Source organism: Staurois parvus, unplaced genomic scaffold, assembly GCF_062004578.1.
Source record: "Staurois parvus isolate SC_StPar_1 unplaced genomic scaffold, SC_StPar_1.0 ptg000010l, whole genome shotgun sequence".
NCBI classification, from domain to species: Eukaryota; Metazoa; Chordata; class Amphibia; order Anura; family Ranidae; genus Staurois; species Staurois parvus.
Window position 1 is genome coordinate 2162698 of NW_028317806.1, and position 19391 is coordinate 2182088.

General features: G+C 39.6%; 1 protein-coding gene across 1 annotated transcript in view; it reads right to left on the reverse strand.

Moving 5' to 3' along the window:
- The window catches only part of VWF (von Willebrand factor), a 219839-nt gene that overhangs the window by 174578 nt on the left and 25870 nt on the right, over window positions 1-19391 (reverse strand). The window contains exons 8-10 of the mRNA XM_089669873.1: window positions 9673-9795; window positions 7654-7765; window positions 3374-3420 (exon numbers count right to left, since the gene is read on the reverse strand). Of these exons, the coding sequence (XP_089525999.1) occupies window positions 3374-3420; window positions 7654-7765; window positions 9673-9795 (282 nt within the window). The remainder of the gene's footprint in view (window positions 1-3373; window positions 3421-7653; window positions 7766-9672; window positions 9796-19391) is intronic.

Here is a 19391-nt window from a genome sequence, read left to right on the forward strand (position 1 = left end):
CAGCAGACATCTTCTTGGTTTTGAAGAGAGGAAGAGAAGAGGAATAAAGAGAGAGAAGAGAGAGAACCAACAAGTTTTACACATATGCACAACTAGTAACCTTAGTGTACAGTGCCATCTACTGGTCAAGTGATATTAACATACAATACTATATAGTACGTGCTGTTGTATCTCCAACATATGTATGAATGTGAGTTAGGGACCTTAGATTGTATGCCTCTTGAGGGTTAGGGACTGATGTAAATGTACAATATATATGTAAAGCGCTGCGTAAATTGATGGTGCTATATAAGTATCTATAATAAATAGTAATATGAATGTGATACTTGTAGCCTTTCCATGGACAAAAGCCACATTCCCTAACATTCAATCCTAAGAGAAAAATAGCTATAAGAACATTTGACTATGAGAGTTATTATTCACCATTAGAGAAAACAGCCTAATACTATAATCTAAGCCAATGCAGCTACCTTATATTTAACATTGTTGTTTTTAGGTTTAAATACACTTCAAACCCCCCTCCCGTCCACACACACACTTCCAAAAGACGTTCTTAGGAGTCTATTTATACATTTTTCTACATAAGATTCATACAACTTTTACCCAAGATTGACATATATCTAATTAGATTCAATTAGAAAATGTGTGAATCAAAGGTGGAAACATTTATAAATTAACCCATTGCATTCAACATCTCTTCTGTCATTTCCTGAAGTTGAATAATTGCTAGTTTCCACCTACTCTGACATTTATAGTATATTGTTCACTCCATCTCCGCCACCCCCCTCTGCCAATCCCTCCACTGGCTTCCGATTGCGCAATGGATCAAATTCAAAATCCTAACACTGACGTACAAAGCTGTCCACTGTATTACATCACTGACCTAATATCCAAGTACCGCCCAGCACGCACACTCCACTCCTCATAAGACCTCCTTCTCTCTAGTTTCCTGGTCTCCTCCTCCCATGCCCGCCTCCAGGACTTCTCCAGGGTGTCACCCATCCTCTGGAACACCCTGCCCCAACCCATCAGATTATCACCTACTCTCCTCTCCTTTAGGCACACCCTGAAAACCCATCTCTTCAGGGAAGCCTACCCCACCCCCTGCTAACCTTCCGACCTCCTCCACTCTTCCTACCACTCCATCCCCCACAGCTATCTCCTCCTGTACCACTATCCCCTCCCTCCTAGATTGTAAGCTCGAAAGAGCAGGGCCCTCGATCCCCTCATGTTTTGCATTGTATTGGTATTGTTCTGTCACATGTTCTGTCCCCCTTTGTAATGTACAGCGCTGAGCGAACCATTGGTGCTTTAAAAATACTGTATAATAATAATAAATAATATTATTCTTACAAACTGTCATTATACTGTATCTACATAGTTATGAGGAACAATACCAGATTTCAACTGCAAGTGGCACTAAAGGTGCAATAAAAAAAACTGATGCTAGTTACAGGTGGACATATTTTTCATTGTTTGAAGGCAAGACAGACATCTGCCTTTCAGGGAATGACCAAAATTCTTTTTATTATTATTATACATGATTTATATAGTGCCAAAAATGTTCGCAGCGCTTTACAATATATAAAGAGACAGTACAATTACAATACAGTTGAATACAGAAGGAATAGGAGGGCCGTGCTCATGGAGCTTACAATCTAAATGGAATGAAAACTTTAATACTATCTTTATCTTCCCAGAGATCAGTTATCAAGAAAAAATATATCCCTGACATGTAAAAATGTGTTTTAGCAATGTACTGCTGAGTCCTGTCTTTCTTATAATTGTGCTGTGTGAGCAATGAGTTGAATAAAATTAAAAATAATTAAGGTAATTTAAGGTGTGCAATTTTCTGCAATACATAAAAGCTAAAACCAGCCTGGGGGGGTCTGGCTCTTACTTCGGAAACTTTCCCTGTATAGTAGTGGAAAATTTAGTACCCAAACTAGTTTGTCAAATCATTTATTACATTAAAACATAGTCACTCCAAAGGAAAGTCACTTCTAAAGTTCTGACCTCATTTAAAGGGTACGTTCACCTTTCAAAAAAAAAAAATGTTTTTGCAGATACAAAATGTGTGTTTTTAAATTTTTTTTAACTGGAGCCTGCAGAGTATTGCACCTGCAATCAGTAGATCTGTCAGACTGCTGCATAGTCTTCCCCTAACTTTGTGCCCATATCCCCAGATGGGTTTTCATTTACAAAGCTAAAGGAAGACTGAATGAATTATGAGTGTGCAGAGCAGCATGTTTGCAGTCTATCTGCCGTAGTGGAAGATGGTACTTGTAGTTTTTTCATTAACACAACTGTGTAAATGAATGACACAACAGTGTGGGTGAAGGCCTGCATAGCCACACTGTTTTCAAAAAGTGACAGCGGTTGCAGGGAGATGATACTCCACCCTTTGTCACAGAGCGGGGAGCACTGGCGGAGGGAGATGGGTGCATATTATCATGTTACATATGGGCATAATATGTAACATGCTTCTAACGGTAGACCTATCCTTTAACAATCATAATAACGTTTTCTTTAGTTTCAGGTATGGAATCTGGAAAAGGGTTAGACCCTCTGTCAACTTTTTATAGTCTGTGTGCCTACTGGGGAGATTCACCCTCTGTTTGTTCAATGAGGGCCAGTTCACACCATAGAAACGCAGTCCAAATGCGTTCCAGATGCATTTCTGCATGCGCGTTTTTTATGCATTCCAGTGCATTTTTGATGCATTCCGCTGCATTTTTGATGCATTCCGGTTCATTTTTCCCCTCTATATTTCTCCAATTTAACTAGGTACATGTGCGTTCCAGTCCATTTTAGTGAGTTTTGGTGCGTGCCAGTGCATTTTGGTGCATTTTACCACGTTCCAGTACAGTTCTGTGCAGGAAAAATGCAGCATGTTCTACATTTTTTCTGCAACTGGAACACACTGGAACTGCAAGCACTGATGAGAACTATGACATTGACAACCATATAACCTACTTTCTGTTTGTTTTGGATGTAGAAAAAAAGCAACTGAAACGCATGTAGCGTGAACTGGCCCTGAAACAGAAAGTTAGGGGTAATACTACATTTTGGAAGCTGTTGCCACAGCAAGATGTAGGAGGAAATCTTGCAATGGGCACAGATGTTCTGGTAACAATTTTGCAAGAGGGGATTTCCCCTCACTTTGTGAAGATTCCGTCTCACTTTCAGTTGTGTCTCCAGGACAGGAAGTGACAGAAATCTCTCCAGTGGGACACAGACAATAAAATAACCTGACAGGGGTTGTAATCGTTCCCTACTGTTACAGAGAAGAAGCATTGGCCTTACATACAATTTTAGACAGAATATTCAGATTTCTTTTGAGCCCAACTATGACTGGTTCTCTTTAACTGACCTGGACAATCTTTATCGCTGCAATCCCAGAGTCCATTTCTGCAGGAGCTAAGTACAAATATGCAAATTAGTCTAAAATCTTTATTGGAGACCACAAAGTCAGAAATTTTCAGTATCAGAATATGCAGAAATTATGACGGGAGGAAGGAAAACGTTTCTAATACACTTTGGCTGGATAGTATTAAAAAAAACACACAAATTAAAAGTATTAAACTATATATGTATTCAGTGTGATCATAGAAATAAACATTTAACAGATGACAAAAAAAATAATAAAAGCACTAATAAAGCTCAAAGAGCGATTAATTCAGACAATTCCCTTCAGACATTCTCTAATCGAACCTCCAGAGCCATACAGTGAAGAATGGATGACTGGACTGACTCCAATTGTGTGTGTGTATATTTCTTCCTGAGCTATTGGGCTTTGTAAACAATAGAGATTTTTCACAACAGGAGCACAAAGGGTCCACATTTTTGTGTATGTAGGATCCTGCTCTCCCACTGCATGTGTGTACAGCGGGGGTAGCATGTATTCTTTGCACCCAAAGGGTCAAATACATGCAGTGGCCCCTGGAAAGGTAAGTGTATAGAGTAGACTGTTCTTTTACAGTCTACCTTGTGTTAAGAAGTGACTCTATTGTGACTTTAACTGCCGCACATAAAAATCTGACCTCCTGACCTGCCAGATAGGGCTCTGCTCATAGTGGAGCTGCGCAAATCTCAGGACTAGATGGTTAGGTCAGGAATTAAGGTCAGGAATTAAAAATCCTTTGGCAGGTGAAACAGCTCCCATATACTGTATTTATTTCTCATGTGAATTTAATCAGAAGCTTAGCTTTAGTTTAGGTTTTGCTATACTGTATTAAGACAAATAATGAAAAATACTCATTTTTTTTTTTATTTCTGAATGGCAGCTTAATATGTTAGCTGCTAATATTATGGCAAGTGGCTAGTTTTGTGTTATATAGACATGTATTGGCAGTCATTACCCGAAACTACTATAGGCAGACATGTGAAAAAAATAATGTGTTGCTCAACAAATTACAAAATTACATATTTTTCTTCATGGATGTCCCTAAGGGTATTTGTGCAACCTGACAGAAGAATTTGTTAATTGGCATTGATATTTAGCCTGGTAAATGAGTAAAGACATGGGTATGTGCAGTAGTTGATGGGTGTATTTAATAGCTCAGTTACATTGCTAAATTTCTAACACCCAAGCACCCCTTCTCCCTAGAGAACTCCTGCATACAGTTGCAAGAAAAAGTATGTGAACCCCTTGGGATTACGTGGAGTTTTGCATGAATTGGGCATAAAATGTGCTCTGAACGTCATCTAAGTCACAACAGTAGAAGAACACAGTCTGCTGAACATAATACTACACAAATATTAGATGTTGCCATGGTTTAATTGCACATAACATGTAAACATTCACAGTGCAGGGAGGAAAAAGTATGTGAGGCCCTAGCTTAATGACTTCTCCCAGAGCTAATTGGAGCCAGGAGTGAGCCAACCTTGACTCCAATCAGTGTGATGATATTGGTTGTGTTGCTGACAGCTATCCTGCCCTTAAAAAACACACACCTGTTTTGGGTTTACTGGTTTCAAGAAGCACTGTCTGATATGAACCATGCCTCGCAGAAAAGAGCTCTCAGAAGACCTACGATCAAGAATTGTTGACTTGCATGAAGCTGGAAAGGGTTAGAAAAGTATCTCCAAAAGCCTTGATGTTCATGTGTCCACGGTAAGACATATTGTCTACAAATGGAGAAAGTTTAGCACTGTTGCTACTCTCCCTAGGCGTGGTCGTCCTGTAAAAATGATTGCAAGAGCACAGCGCAGAATGCTGCATGAGGTAAAGAAGAATCCCAGAGTGTCAGCTAAAGACCTACAGAAATCTCTGGCACATGCTAACATTTTTGTTGACACATCTACAATAAGGAAAACATTAAACAAGAATGGAGTACATGGGAGGGCACCACGGAGGAAGCCATTGCTGTCCAAAAAGAATATTGCAGCACGTTTGAAGTTTGCAAAAGAACACCTGGATGTTCCACAGCATTACTGACAAAATATACTGTGGACAGATGAAACCAAGATTGAGTTGTTTGGGAAGAACACACAACACTATGTGTGGAGAAAAAAAGGCACAGCACACCAACATCAAAACCTCATCCCCACTGTAAAACATGGCAGAGGGAGCATCATGGTTTGGGGCTGCTTTGCTGCCTCAGGGCCTGGACGGATTGTTGTCATTGATGGGAAAATGAATTCCAGAGTTTATCAAGACATTTTGCAGGAAAATGTACGGCCTACTGAAGCTCCGCAGAGGATGGGTGATGCAACAGGGCAATGACCCAAAGCATACAAGTAATTCAACAAAACAATGGCTGCAACAGCACAGAATACACCTTCTGGAGTGGCCCAGTCAGAGTCCTGACCTCAACCCGATTGAAATGCTGTGGCATGACCTTAGAGAGCGATTCACACCAAACATCCCAAGAATATTGCTACACTGAAACAGTTTTGTGAAGAGGAGTGGTCCAAAATTACTCCAGATCGTTGTGCAGGTCTGATCTGCAACTACAGGATACGTTTGGTTGAGGTTATTGCTGCCAAAGGAGGGTCAACCAGTTATTAAGTCCAAAGGTTCACATACTTTTTCCTCCCTGCACTGTGAATGTTTACATGTTATGTGCAATTAAACCATGGCAACATCTAATGTTTGTGTAGTTTTATGTTCAGCAGACTGTGTTTTTCTATTGTTGTGGCTTAGATGACGTTCAGAGCACATTTTATGCCTAATTCATGCAAAACTCCACGTAATCCCAAGGGGTTCACATACTTTTTCTTGCAACTGTATATTTATATACATATATTTTTTCTTGGAATCTTTTTTTAGCCAGTCACATGACATTCCAGAGTCCTCTTCCCCTTTTTCCTCATGCTGCCGTGAATGTTCCCCTGTGAGCTCAGGTCAGCATGATGACGTACCCCACGGAGTCCATATCGGTGCCACCCTAAACTCGCAAGAAGTGGGTTCAATAATGCTGGGTGGCTGTCAATAAACCTGGAACCGCAGGGCAGAGGAAGACATGGAGTGTAGGACTGGACTGAGGATGAATACTACTATAAGTAGTATCTGGAGGTGGGCTTTAATTGCTATTAGAAAAGATTAATTGCTACACGTACAGACCCAATGGTTCCTCATAATGTGAGATACACAAGTAGCATATAGTAGCAATTAATCGCACTCATTTGGACACATGGCTAAATTAGATGTATCAATAGATACGTTCCTTTAACCGCTTTCCCACCGCCTTATAGCAGAAATACTACTACAGAGTGGCAGGGGTGCGCAAAATCACATATATATACGTGATTTAGCATTTGCAGGTAGGGTCGCGCACTTCCTGCCTGCGCCACTGTTCGCAGCCCCGGCTGTCAATCACAGGGTCCTGGTAAACAATACAGCTCTCTCCCCTGTCAGTTCCAGCACATTGCTTTCTATGGCTCTGCATAGCAGAGCCATACAAAGCAGTGTGGTTACAGTTGAAAGCACACAGACAGCATACTGTGAAACAGCACACAGCACACAGTTAACCCTTTGATCACCCAACATGTTAACTCCTTCCTGCCCAGTGCCATTAGTACAGTGTCAGTGCTTTTTATTAGCACTGATCACTGTATTGGTATCACTGGGGATGTCAGTGACACCAAGTCAGTTCCCCCCCCAGTGTCAGAATGCCCGCTGCAGTCCCGCAGTCACGCTATAAGTCACTGATCGCCGCCATTACGAGCTAAAAAAAAAAATCCAGTTTATATACCACCATTTGTAAACGCTATAACTTTCACGTAAACCAATTAATTTACATGTATTGGGATTTATTTTAGCAAAGACGTGTAGCAGAATACATGTTGGCCTAAATTTATGATGAAGTTTGATTTTTTGCATTTTTTTACTGAACTTGTTTAATAGCAAAAAGTCAAAAATATTGTTTTTTTCTCAAAATTGTCAGGCTTTTTTGTTTATAGCGCAAAAAATAAAAAGCACATCAAATACCACCGAAAGAAAGTTTTATTCATGAGGAAAAAAAGGACGTAAATTGCATTTGGGTGCAGCTTTACATGACCATGTAATTGTCAGTTAAAGTAACGCATCACTGTAACGCAAAAAATGGCCTGGTCAGGAAGGCGGGTAAATCCTTTGGAGGGCAAGTGGTTAATAAAACTGAACCAAAAAGGAGCTCAGTTGCAGAAGACAGAAAATCTTCAGCTCACCAAGTATTACAATCCCGAGTGATTTCGGCCCCGGTTGGATATCGCTTGCCAGCATGAACACAGGAACATTCAGAAAGATCAATACACTGAGACCCATCAAGGACTTTCCCGTCTGTGTATGAAAATAAAGACAGTTAAAGGACCAATAAACTTCAAGCAAAAAGATTACAACAAAGAACTGTAGCATTAATCCACAGTAGATTTCACAGGTCCTTTCCTAAGTCAGTGCAAGACAGCCAGGCACACTGCAGCAGTCCATCCGCTATGGATAAATAAGCAGTCTAGGGCAGTATTTCTCAACCTTTTTTCAGTTAAGGCACCCTTTAAAATTATGCACAATCTTGAGGCACCCCGTTCTAAAATGTAAAACGATAAACTTTACATAATGCAGCAACATCCACACACCTAGGACACCCTACATTAGAGGTGATGTATTCTTCCAAAAGCAAATAGACCTTTTCACACTGCTAATGACTAGTATGCCAATGTTTCTCTTCTCCCTCAGTTTCTCTCTCTCACATAGCTAATGTGATCCCCAGAGAGGGAGAAGGGCAAACAAGGATGCTGTGTACACAGCCAGCGTCCTTCTCACATCATTGGTTGTTAGGACACTAGAAGCTAGAAGGTGGTAATGATGAAAAACTTAGGCTTTGTGTAACTAAAAGGCAGGCTTCATCCACCCACTGACTTGTATACAATTTTGGGCAACTTTTAGGCATTTTGCCAAGGCCCCCCTGAAAAAAATCTGAAGGCACCCCTAGGTGTCTGGGCACCCTAGCTGAAAAAAGGCTGGTCTAAGGGTTGTCTTTTTTTAGTCTATTTGCTTTTATTAGAGGGTCTAGGGTGATGAGGGATACACCAAAACAAGACATATGTCTAGTAGAGGGCAACTCTCGCTTAGTTGCAGTAGTACTAGTATAGGTAGACTTATAGTCCACTCTCCATGGCTGGAGACCATGAGACAGAATAAGCATAAAGGCCAACTTCAGTAGAATACGGTTCACGGCTGTGGACCATGAATCAGCCTTAGCCTAGAAAAAGGGGCTGCACTCACAAGATCCTGACAATGGTCAGCCACAGGTGCAGCCTCCAGCTAGGTAGTTCAGCCTCCAGTTTGGAAAAGGGGGTGCAAGGATAAGCAGTCCTCCTTTTTCTCAGCACATAGATCCATCCCCACAGGGGAAAAAAGAAAATTTTTTCAGGGCTCCAGACTATTTAACATTAACCCAGCCACCATCTGGGCACACCTCCCCAGGGATTGGCTAGGACCTACTAAATATTCATGCCAGGTATTTGAATTCTCACTCTCTAAGCTCTAGAATCTAGAAAGACAGAGGGAACACAATTAACTCCCAGCCTGTGAAGCTCCAAACAGACCAAACTAAACAATCCTTGCTCCTGTGATTACATCAGAAGCCTAAAAACTAAATTTACCTACCAGCCTAACTAGGAGGGCATTACAGAACTAATAGTAACAGTCAGATGTGTATCCATATCTTGGAAATATTTGACCCTTACATAACAATGGAAGAAAATGAAACCTCCCCAGCAGGAAACCACAAAGAAATGAAAAACCTACCAGCAGTCATAACACTTCCTACTAAAAGAAGTCCTTTTATTGCTTCTGTGTCCCTGTTACATATACCCATCAACAACCAGGAATTTAAAAAAATCCAGAGTGTACAACCAGGAATTAAACAAAATCCATAGTGTACAACCAGGAATTAAAAAAAAATCCATAATGGGTTCAAAGACATCAATAAAAACAGACAAGAGCTCCTAGCATTTCTTCATTGTTTAATGTTAGACAAAAAGGTTTTGGCTGGAGATGGGCCTTAATTACAGTATATGCCGGTAGATTAATACAACTTTTTATATTTACCCATAGATGTTATTTAAATATATTTATTACAGCATCACTTGTAGTTTTTTTTATTAGAGTCCCTTTATACCTACCTGCTTGACCCATCTATTGGTAAACATCATAGTTAGGATTGTGTTTTGGATATAGAAGCTCACCTGGGCATCTGCAACCATCAATACAGCTCTCCTGGCACACTTCATTAATGTTGAGACTCTGGCAGGTCTGAACACATGGGGACACGCATTCGTTATACTCCATCCCATGTGGGCACTCTGGCTCTGTAAAAAAAGAATAGATGTAGGACAATTAGGAAACAAAGTCTAAAGGAAGCTGATGGACCAGTAAGGGTTTTACCATAGTGACCTGTTTTCTAGGGCTCGGCATTGTGAAATCTAGAAAACTGAATTGAAAGTGGGCATATGTCCTGTGGAAACCAATAGTGTGTGTACAGTATATCTGTTAATTCATTTCTTATTCTCACCCATTCTACAGGCACCATGACTAATACACTTGGAAGCCTTTTATTTCATGGAATTATTTCAATTTTTTTGCCTTATTGGTTGAAACAAGTTAGGAGATGGATGTTGTGCGGCTTGAGTAAAGAGGCAGAGTCTCAGATGAAACCTGCCAGCTTTTTATATTTATTTTTATATTTGTTTTTATTTGTCACATATTTGATTGTCACAATTACGTGTTGTGAGAGTTTTCACCTAACCCCTAACCATAAACTTAACCCCTAACCCTAATCCTAACCCTTACACCTAACCCCTAAATTTAAATAAAGAGAATGTGCTCCTGCGCTTATGGATATTTTCCACTCAACAACACAAACTAGACCTGATTGCAGCAGTCTTCTAATTGTGTAAAATTATCACAAAAAAATAAAATTTAAAAACAGATGAATCGCGCATGGTCATAAACATGTGCATATTTTAGTGATATCATAAACCAGCCCCATAATTAGTGAAAAAGAAAGTGTAAAAGAAAGTGCTCGTGCTTGTGTTCAACTTGTGTTCAATATCTTGATTGGTGCTCCACTGTGCTCAACAAAAGTGCCCCACATGGACTGACACTCATTCCATGACCATCTATCTCTAGAGTGGTCATTAACGCTTACAATCCCAGTAAGCCAATGGTCCTCGGATCCTTTAGCCTGTAATCATCTATCCTTAAGGCGGACCATGACATATAAGGAACAATTTCCAAAAACACCCGCTGTCTCCACAGCTCTGCAAGCAGGAAAGGAATGTGTCACCATATATGAAGAAAAAGAAGTGGACATCCCATAGTGTAAAATTGCTTGGTACCTTTATTGGAGGTAATTATATGAATATACACTCACAAGAAAAGTGCCTATAGTCCGGCACCTGGTGTACTCAGCCTTGTTGTAAATCAAAGATGGAAGCTGCTTTTCTTGTGAGTGTATATTCATATAATTACCCCCAATTATGGGACTGGTTATGATATGTCTAAAATATGCACGTTTATGACCATGTGCAGTTTATCTGTTTTTTAACTTTAACCCCTAACTTTAGCACCTAATTCCTAACTCTAACCCTAACACCCAACCCCCCACCCCTAACTCTGACCTCTAACTCCTAACTCTAACCCCAAACCTTAACCCCTAACCCCAACACCCTAATCTTAACCCTAACACCTAACCTTAACTCTAACCCCTTAACCAAACAAAATAAATAAATCATAAATGAATAAAATTTAAAGTGGTTGTAAAGGCTCAAGGTTGTTTACCTTCCTGCATTCTGTGTGCAGCAGTACCCCCAGCCTCCTCAATACTTACCTGAGCCTCACCAAGATTCAGCTGTCCCAGGTCTCTGCCTCCTCATTGGCTGAGACAGCAAGCAGGAGCCATTGGCTCCCGCTGCTGTCAATCACAGCCAGTCTGCCAATGAGGAGAGATAGGGGGCACAGCCAAGCCGCGGCTCTGTGTGTGAATGGACACACAGAACAGTGGGTGCCCCCTAGCAAGCTGCTTGCTGTGGGGGCACCCAACAGGAAGAAGGGGCCAGGACAGCCTGCAGAGGACCCAAGAAGAAGAGGATCCAAGAAATCACTGCACACAGTAGGTAAGTATAACATGTTTGTTTTTTAAAAAAATAAATAAATAACCGTTAGAATCACTTTAAACATTTAATAAAAGCTGATGGAAAAGCTAAACATCTTAAAAACCCAACAACAAATGATGAAACAAATGATATTTTTCTCTATTGGCTACTAAAAAAAAGGCCAAACTCCAAAAATACTTTAATAATGCTGTACAAAACTGCACATAAAAACAAACATCAAAATGTACGAAAAAATGCTAAAAAAAACAAAGTTCAGGTGTGCATGCAGCCTTAGGGGTATGCCTATATGAATTACTGCTCTGGAGTGGAGTGGTTTGGTTTTGCCTACATTCCTGGTTTGGTTTACTGAAATTTTGAAATGCATTTTGAGCTTCATCACATAGTGAGATCCTACACTCCTACACTGTCTATTTTCTATTAACCTAGGAGGGTCACTTTAGGTGGATTACTTATTTTTATGTGCATATTTGATCTCTAGTGGGTTGGGGTCAATATATTTGAGTGATTGGTTTACTTAAACCTTGGTATTGACTCAATTTATTCATTAAAAAGCATGCCCATAAATGTGCAAATAAGTTACCATAAACAAATGCATATTCCATAATGGTATAAAATATATACCTTTCAACAATAAAATGTCCATCATGTGAGTATCACATCTAAAAGAGTGATAAAGAAGTCTTCTCCTTGTATCTTAAATGCTCACAAAAGAGAAGTGCAATTATGATGCTTCGAAATATTTATGTATCTCCCCAATAGAAACAGACTCACAAGTTACAAGTTACCCTTTATTACAATAAGGAAGTCACAAAAATGCTTATTTTTAAACAAATGTGTCTGGGATATATAATTTACTGGAAGTGTGCTTTCTTCTCCCTAGGTTAAGTATCAATAATAGCCATAAAAAAGAGGGAGAACCTCATAGTGCAGAAATGTTTATAACATCACAGCCCCCGTAATTCTTTAAACCTACAGTATGTAGCCTGGTAAATATTATCATGGTGTTGTTAAACAATATGTTCAAATGAACCCATAGTGACCACAAAGTATACTCTTCTTCTAAACAATAGCAGGCAATCACTATAGGATTAAGAAAATTCATAAACAAGATTGATAAAATAACTCAAATTCGAAAACAAAACTATATGGCATATACCTGGCACCAATATAAAACACCAGTTAAATAACAAGCATATATAAATAAATAAATAATATACCATTTTCATGCAATTAAGCATCCACAATCAAACTATCTAATAAACTATAATGCAATAAAAAATCTGAAATAAACCCATACCCCCCCCCCCAAAAAAAAACTAAAATTATAATGCAATAAAAAGTCTGCAATAACGCTATCTGTTTACAACCCCTTTATACTAATATATAATCCTTTTTGAAGGACCTCATTATTTTTTGAAAAGAATCTCTTTTGATGAGGACTACATATTTATGATTATAGACATTAAGTCACTGTGTACCAACAATAAAAAGAACAATGATTTTGAAGCAACAAAATTGATTTTAGTGGAGAAGTCAGGAAAACAAAACAGATGGGTTACATAGTCCAAAATTTTTCATGGTAAGGAAATATTTTTGGTATGGCAATAATTAATATTTATAGACTCAGGGAGTTGCCATGGAGGCTAAATTCACCAACAGTTTAGCTAATATTTTTATGATGCAGTGGGAGAAGGAGTCTATGAAGGATGGCCTAAATTAATATTTTAGAAATGTTTTATAGATGATATTTTCAATTTTTGGACGGGTCCCTGTAATTTGATAGATTTCTTTTACTTTAGCTTAATCATAACAAGCATTTGATTGGTTTCTCGGATACAATTGGACAAGAATACTATTCATTTTTTAATTTAGTAATTTAGAATTTTTGGATTTATTAAAAGAATAATCTGCACTAAAACATATTTTAAAAATGCAGATAGGAAGAGTTACATATCCAGGTCAAGCTGCCATCACCCAAAATGTTTTGGCAATATTCCAAAGGGACAGTTAATAAATATGATGATAAATTATGATTCACTGGAAGACTTTAGAAAGCAGGCATATTTTATAGTAGACAGGTTTGAACAGAAGGGTTTTTAAAAGATACAATTAGAGGGGATATGATAACAGATAAGGATAGACATGAATCACTAGCAATAAGGGGAGACAAAGCCATTAAAATTTAAATTATTTTGTATGTCTGGTACAAAATGTATTGAATCCACCTGTTCAGAGAGGGAGTTATTTGTGGTAAGGAATTTTATTGTTGTGGAAGATGTAATAAGATGGTATAGGTGAAAGGTGGTCGTTTTTTGTGTTGTCTAAGGCAGCACAAACCCTAAATACACCACTGCATACAGTATGTGAAGGAGTGCCCTTGTGGACAATGGTAAAATTATGTGTGAGGATAACAGAATACATAAACAATATACTGTATATAAAGATTTAAAAAATACAGTGTATCCAGACACTTTAAGGTCTCGCATGATAAGGATCCTAGTTCTCTGAAATTCTATGGAATAGGGAGAGTATTTAGACAGGAAGGGTGGGTTTTAATATAAGGACATATCTAAAAAAGCAAACAAATTGATATATCTTCTAGATACAATGCACCCCAAGGGCCTCAGTATAAATCTGGATTTGAATTGCATCATGATTTTAGTTTTGTTGTGGGAGTTTCTATATGTGTTTTTTGTTTAATTGGTGTTTTATATAGGTGCCAGGTAATGTTCATGTTTTTATTTTTTTCATAATTTTGTCAATGCTATGAATTTTCCTAAAACCATAGTGATTGCCTGTTATTATTTTGAAGAAGAATATACTTTGTGGTACCTATGGAATTTAGTTGTTGTTAACATTTTTGTGTATCAACATCAAGATAGTCTTTACTAGGCTACATGGGGTTAAGGGAGTACGGTGGTTGTGAAAAATAAAATGGAATATATGGAAGCCATGTTTCTCCAAGGGTTAATGTGGCTATTTAATTATGTGCACACGGCTGTGTCTTGACTGCTCCTGAGGACACATTTGATGACGTATGTCAGATAGGGCTAAGGCATGGTGACAGCATGACACTGACATGACGTACTCACTAGCAGCGTTTGCGGTGTAGTGTGTGGATTCCTAACCTTAATGAGCGATCTATCCTGTAGTGCTAGGTGCAGCACTAGCATCATGTAAATGTTATTTTACTTTTTTTGTAATAAACAAAATGGAATATCCTTATTAGGTAAAAGGGTAAAATTTCCAACAGGATTGGTGACACGACCCAGGGCACATCTTGCTCCATGTATACGTTCCTTGAAGAGCCGTTCGAGGGCGAATACTCTTGTGCAAGATGTGAGCAAGTTGCTTCTGTGGAGCCAGAGGTAGGTAGCTGGTTGATGGTTAGAAGGAGGGGTAGAGGGAAGAGCCTTAAAGAGGATAGTCCTGAGTTGGAACATCCCAACAAATATGCCAAGGTCCATGATGTTGGGGATATCAGCACAGGGGTGGCCTGGCTGGAATGATCTCCCTCCCCTAGCTGCTTGGGGAATGACTACTCCAGTAAGGAGTGGAGCAAGGATACAGGCAAGGTTAGGCAGATGCTGGTGGTAGGAGGCTCAATTATTAGGAGGACAGTCAGGGCAATCTGTCACAAAGACCGCAATCACTGAACAGTATGTTGTTTACTGGGCGCTCAGGTTTGACATAACATGGATCGGATGGATACATTTTTGGGTGGGGGCTGGGGAGTACCCAGCTGTCATGGTGCACATTGGGACCAATGACAAAGTTAGAGGAAGATGGAGTGTACTTAAAATCATTTCAGGAACTTAGGGGCTATATTGAAGAGAAGGACCTCCAAGGTGTTATTCTCAGAGGGTTTTGGGTTCCTGGAGAACTGGGCTGACTTCTCATTTTTTTACCAGCTCTATAGTAGGGATGAATTGCAATGGGAAGGGTGCAGCTCTGTTGGGAGAGACGATTGTCAAAAAGTTGGCTTTTAAAACAGGTGGGGGGGGAATCAGAGGAAGCAATAGGAAAAGGTTAGAGGGTGCTATAACCAAAAGACCTAAAACCTGGGAAAGTGGGCTGACAAAACAAAAATACAGCCTCAGAACAACACAGGTGTTCCAATCACATCCATGACCACAGGTGTATAAAATCAAGCACCTAGGCATGCAGAATGATTATACAAACATTTGTGAAAGTATAGGTTGCTTTCAGGAGCTCACAGAATTCAAGTGTGGTACCATGATAGGTTGTCACCTGTGTAATAAGTCCATCCGTGAAATTTCCTTGCTACTAAATATTCCACAGTCAACTGTTAGTGGTATTATAATGAAGTGGAAGCAACTGGGAACAACAGCAACTCAGCCATGAAGTGGTAGGCCACATAAAATGACAGAGCGGGGTCAGCACATGCTGAAAAGCACAGTGCGCAGAAGTCGCCAACTGTCTGTAGAGTCAGTAGGTAAAGACCTCCAAACTTTGCGTGGCCTTCAGATTAGCACAACGACAGTGCATAGAGAGCTTCATGGAATGGGTTTCCATGGCTGAGCAGCTGCATCTAAACCTTACATCACTAATTTCAATGCAAAGCATCAGATGCAGTGGTGTAAAGCACTGATCTCTGGTGTGAAAAATCATGCTTCTTTGTCTAGAAATCCAATAGATGTGTCTGGGGCAGTTGCCAAGAGAACAGTACTTGCCTGACCACATTGTGCCAAGTGTAAAGTTTGGTGGAGGGAGCCTTCCCAGAAGAGCTGAAGCTGTTGTAGCTGCAAAGGGTAGGCCAACTCAATATTGAACCCTACGGACTAAGACTGGGATGCCATTAAAGTTCATGTGCGTGTAAAGACAGGTGTACCAATACTTTTGGCAATATATATATTGCTCATTTTATATACTTTATAGTAGTTAGTGTTTTAGTGTTGTACTTATATGCTATTATTATATGTATACCCTTTTAAGGGTATTCATACAGCTGCTAGGGCTCAGTGCTATGTACTGTATGTTAGGCGCACACACCCTATTCAGTATTTTTATTTGGTATTGACTTGGCTAAATTAGTAAGACTCAAGAGAAATAACAAGTCTCACTTTTAGTGCTACAAATTAATTAGATATTTATTATAGGGATTACATATAGCATTCCCTTTGCAAACCACAAATAGACTACAAACTATACACCAGTAAACAACTTTATAACCACTGACATGTTAAGTCAAGAACAATGATTATCTTGTTTCAATGGCATTTGAAAGTTGCTAGGATATATTGGGCAGCAAGTAAACTTGTTGTCCCTGAAGATGTAGAGTTGAAAGAAGAAAAATGGGCAACCCAATTTGTTGTATATGGGGCTGTGTAGCTGCGGACCAGTCAGAGTGCCCATGTTGACCCGTGTCCACTGCCAAAGCACCTACAATTGGCACATGAGCATCATAACTGAACCATGGAACAATGGAAGAAGGTGGCCTGGTCTAATAAATCACGTTTTTGCTTATATCATGTGGATGGCTGTGTGCATGTGCATCGCTTACCTAAGGAAGAGATGGCACCAGGATGCAGTATGAGAAGAAGGCAATTCTGACAGAGGCAGTAGGATGCTTTGGGCAATGTTCTGCAGGGAAGCCTTGGGTTCTGCCATTCATGCGGATGTTACTTGACACTTACCACGTACTTTTACATTGTTGGTGACCAAGCAAACCCTCCATGAAATGGCATTCTCTGACAGCAGTGGCCTCTTTCAGCAGGATTATGTGCCATTCCACGCGGCAAAAATTGTTCAATTCTGGTTTAAACCACAAAACAATGTGTTTGAGGTGTTGACTTGGCCTCCACATTATGCAGATCTCAATCCATCGAGCATCTGTGAGATGTTCTGAAAAAACTAGTCCAATCAATGGAGGCTCCATCTTGAAACTTAGAGGACTTAAAGGATCTTCTACCAACAGCTTAGTGCCAAATACCACAGCATAGCTTCAGAGGTCTAGTGGCAACCAGGCCTCAATGGTTCAGGACCAGGGGCAGACTGACAACTCATGGGGCCCCCGGGCAATAGGGGCCATGGGGCCCCTGTGTCCTTGCCCAAACTCAAAAAAGCCTATGTAAAAAGGTACCAGGGGCATGTCATGGGGCACCCTACTGACCCCGGGCCCTCGGGCAGTGCCCGAGTTTCCAAATGGTCAGTCCGCCCCTGTTCAGGACTGTTTTGGTGGCAAAAGGGGGACCTATTTAATATTAGGTGGGTGGTTGTAAAGTTATGGCTGATTGGTGTATACTAGCAAGGAGTGTTTGACACATTTGCTACTGCTATACTTTAACCATTTCAATACCGTGCAATTTTACACCTTCCTGCCCAGGCCATTTTTCAGGTTTCAGCGCTCTCACACTTTGAATGACAATTGAGCGGTCATACAACACTGTACCCAAACTAAAATTTTATCATTTTCTTCACACAACTAGAGCTTTCTTTTGGTGGTATTTAATCACCACTGGGGTTTTTATTTTTTGCTAAATTAACCAAAAAAGACCAAAAATTTTGAAGAAAAACACATTTTTCTTTGTTTCTGTTATAAAAGTTTACAAATAAATAATTGTTCTGCATAAATTTAGGCCGAGATGTATTCTGCTACATGTCTTTGGTGAAAATAACCCAAATTAGGATGTATTTTTTAGTTTGTAGGAAAGTCATAGAGTTCACAAACTATGGTATAGATCTGAAAATTGATCAATCCTGAAGTACTGACAGCCAATCTAATTTCTTGAGGTCCAAGAATGTCAGAATAGTACAGATATCCCCAAATGACCCCTTTTTGCAGAGTAGACAGCCCGACGTACTTCATAAGAGGAATGGCGAGTTTTTTGAAGTTGTATTTTTTTGTCATAATTTTTCGGAAAATGAAAAAATTAAAAAAATTATTTTCACTATTTTTTTTTTTACATACTGTCACCAGTGCAGTACAGCGTCATCATATAACTGGCATGGTGGTGAACAGGGACACTGACTGGTGACAGTATGAAAAAAAAATATATATATATTTTTTTTTTTTTTTTTTTTTATTATTATATTTAATTTTTTATTAAATTTTTTTTTTGTTTGTTTTTTAAGATTTTTTTTTCATATTTTACTATGACCAAAGTAGTACAATGTTACCATAGTAACATTGTACTACTTTGGGGAAGTGATCAGTAATTTTTTTTTTTTTTTTTCACACAATTTGCTTATAGCAAAGAATTACTTTGCTATAAGCAAGCATTTACCTGAATGAAATCAATTCATTCAGCTTTTTTTTTTTCTTTTTTTTTTCTTGTGCTTAGCTGTGATTTGGTCACAGCTAATCACATGACATGTGCATGTGATTAGCTGTGACCATTCACAGCTAGGCACTAGTATACAATGGATGGCATGAATGAAGCCATCCATGCATACAACTGTCATGTGACCTGCTGTGATTGGTCACAGCAGGTCACATGGTACCAGCAATGGGAGCCAGTACTCGGATCTGTCATCGGCCGTGTCCGAGGTGCACGGTCGGTGACAGATCGCACTGCTGCGCCACTCTGCATTCGTGCAAACGGCGCATGTGCGGGAGCACGCCAAATGGCATGCACCCGGAATGGAGAGACACATCTGAAGCCGCCAAACGGCCATTGGCCGGGCGGCTAATGGTTAAATAAACTAAACTACTCTCCACCTCTATACAAGGAAAAAGATCTTTTTTTAACCTCTTCACGCCAAGCATATGCAAATATGCAGCCTCTCGCTGACTGGGCCTTGATGCTGAGCAGCCACATATTTGTGTA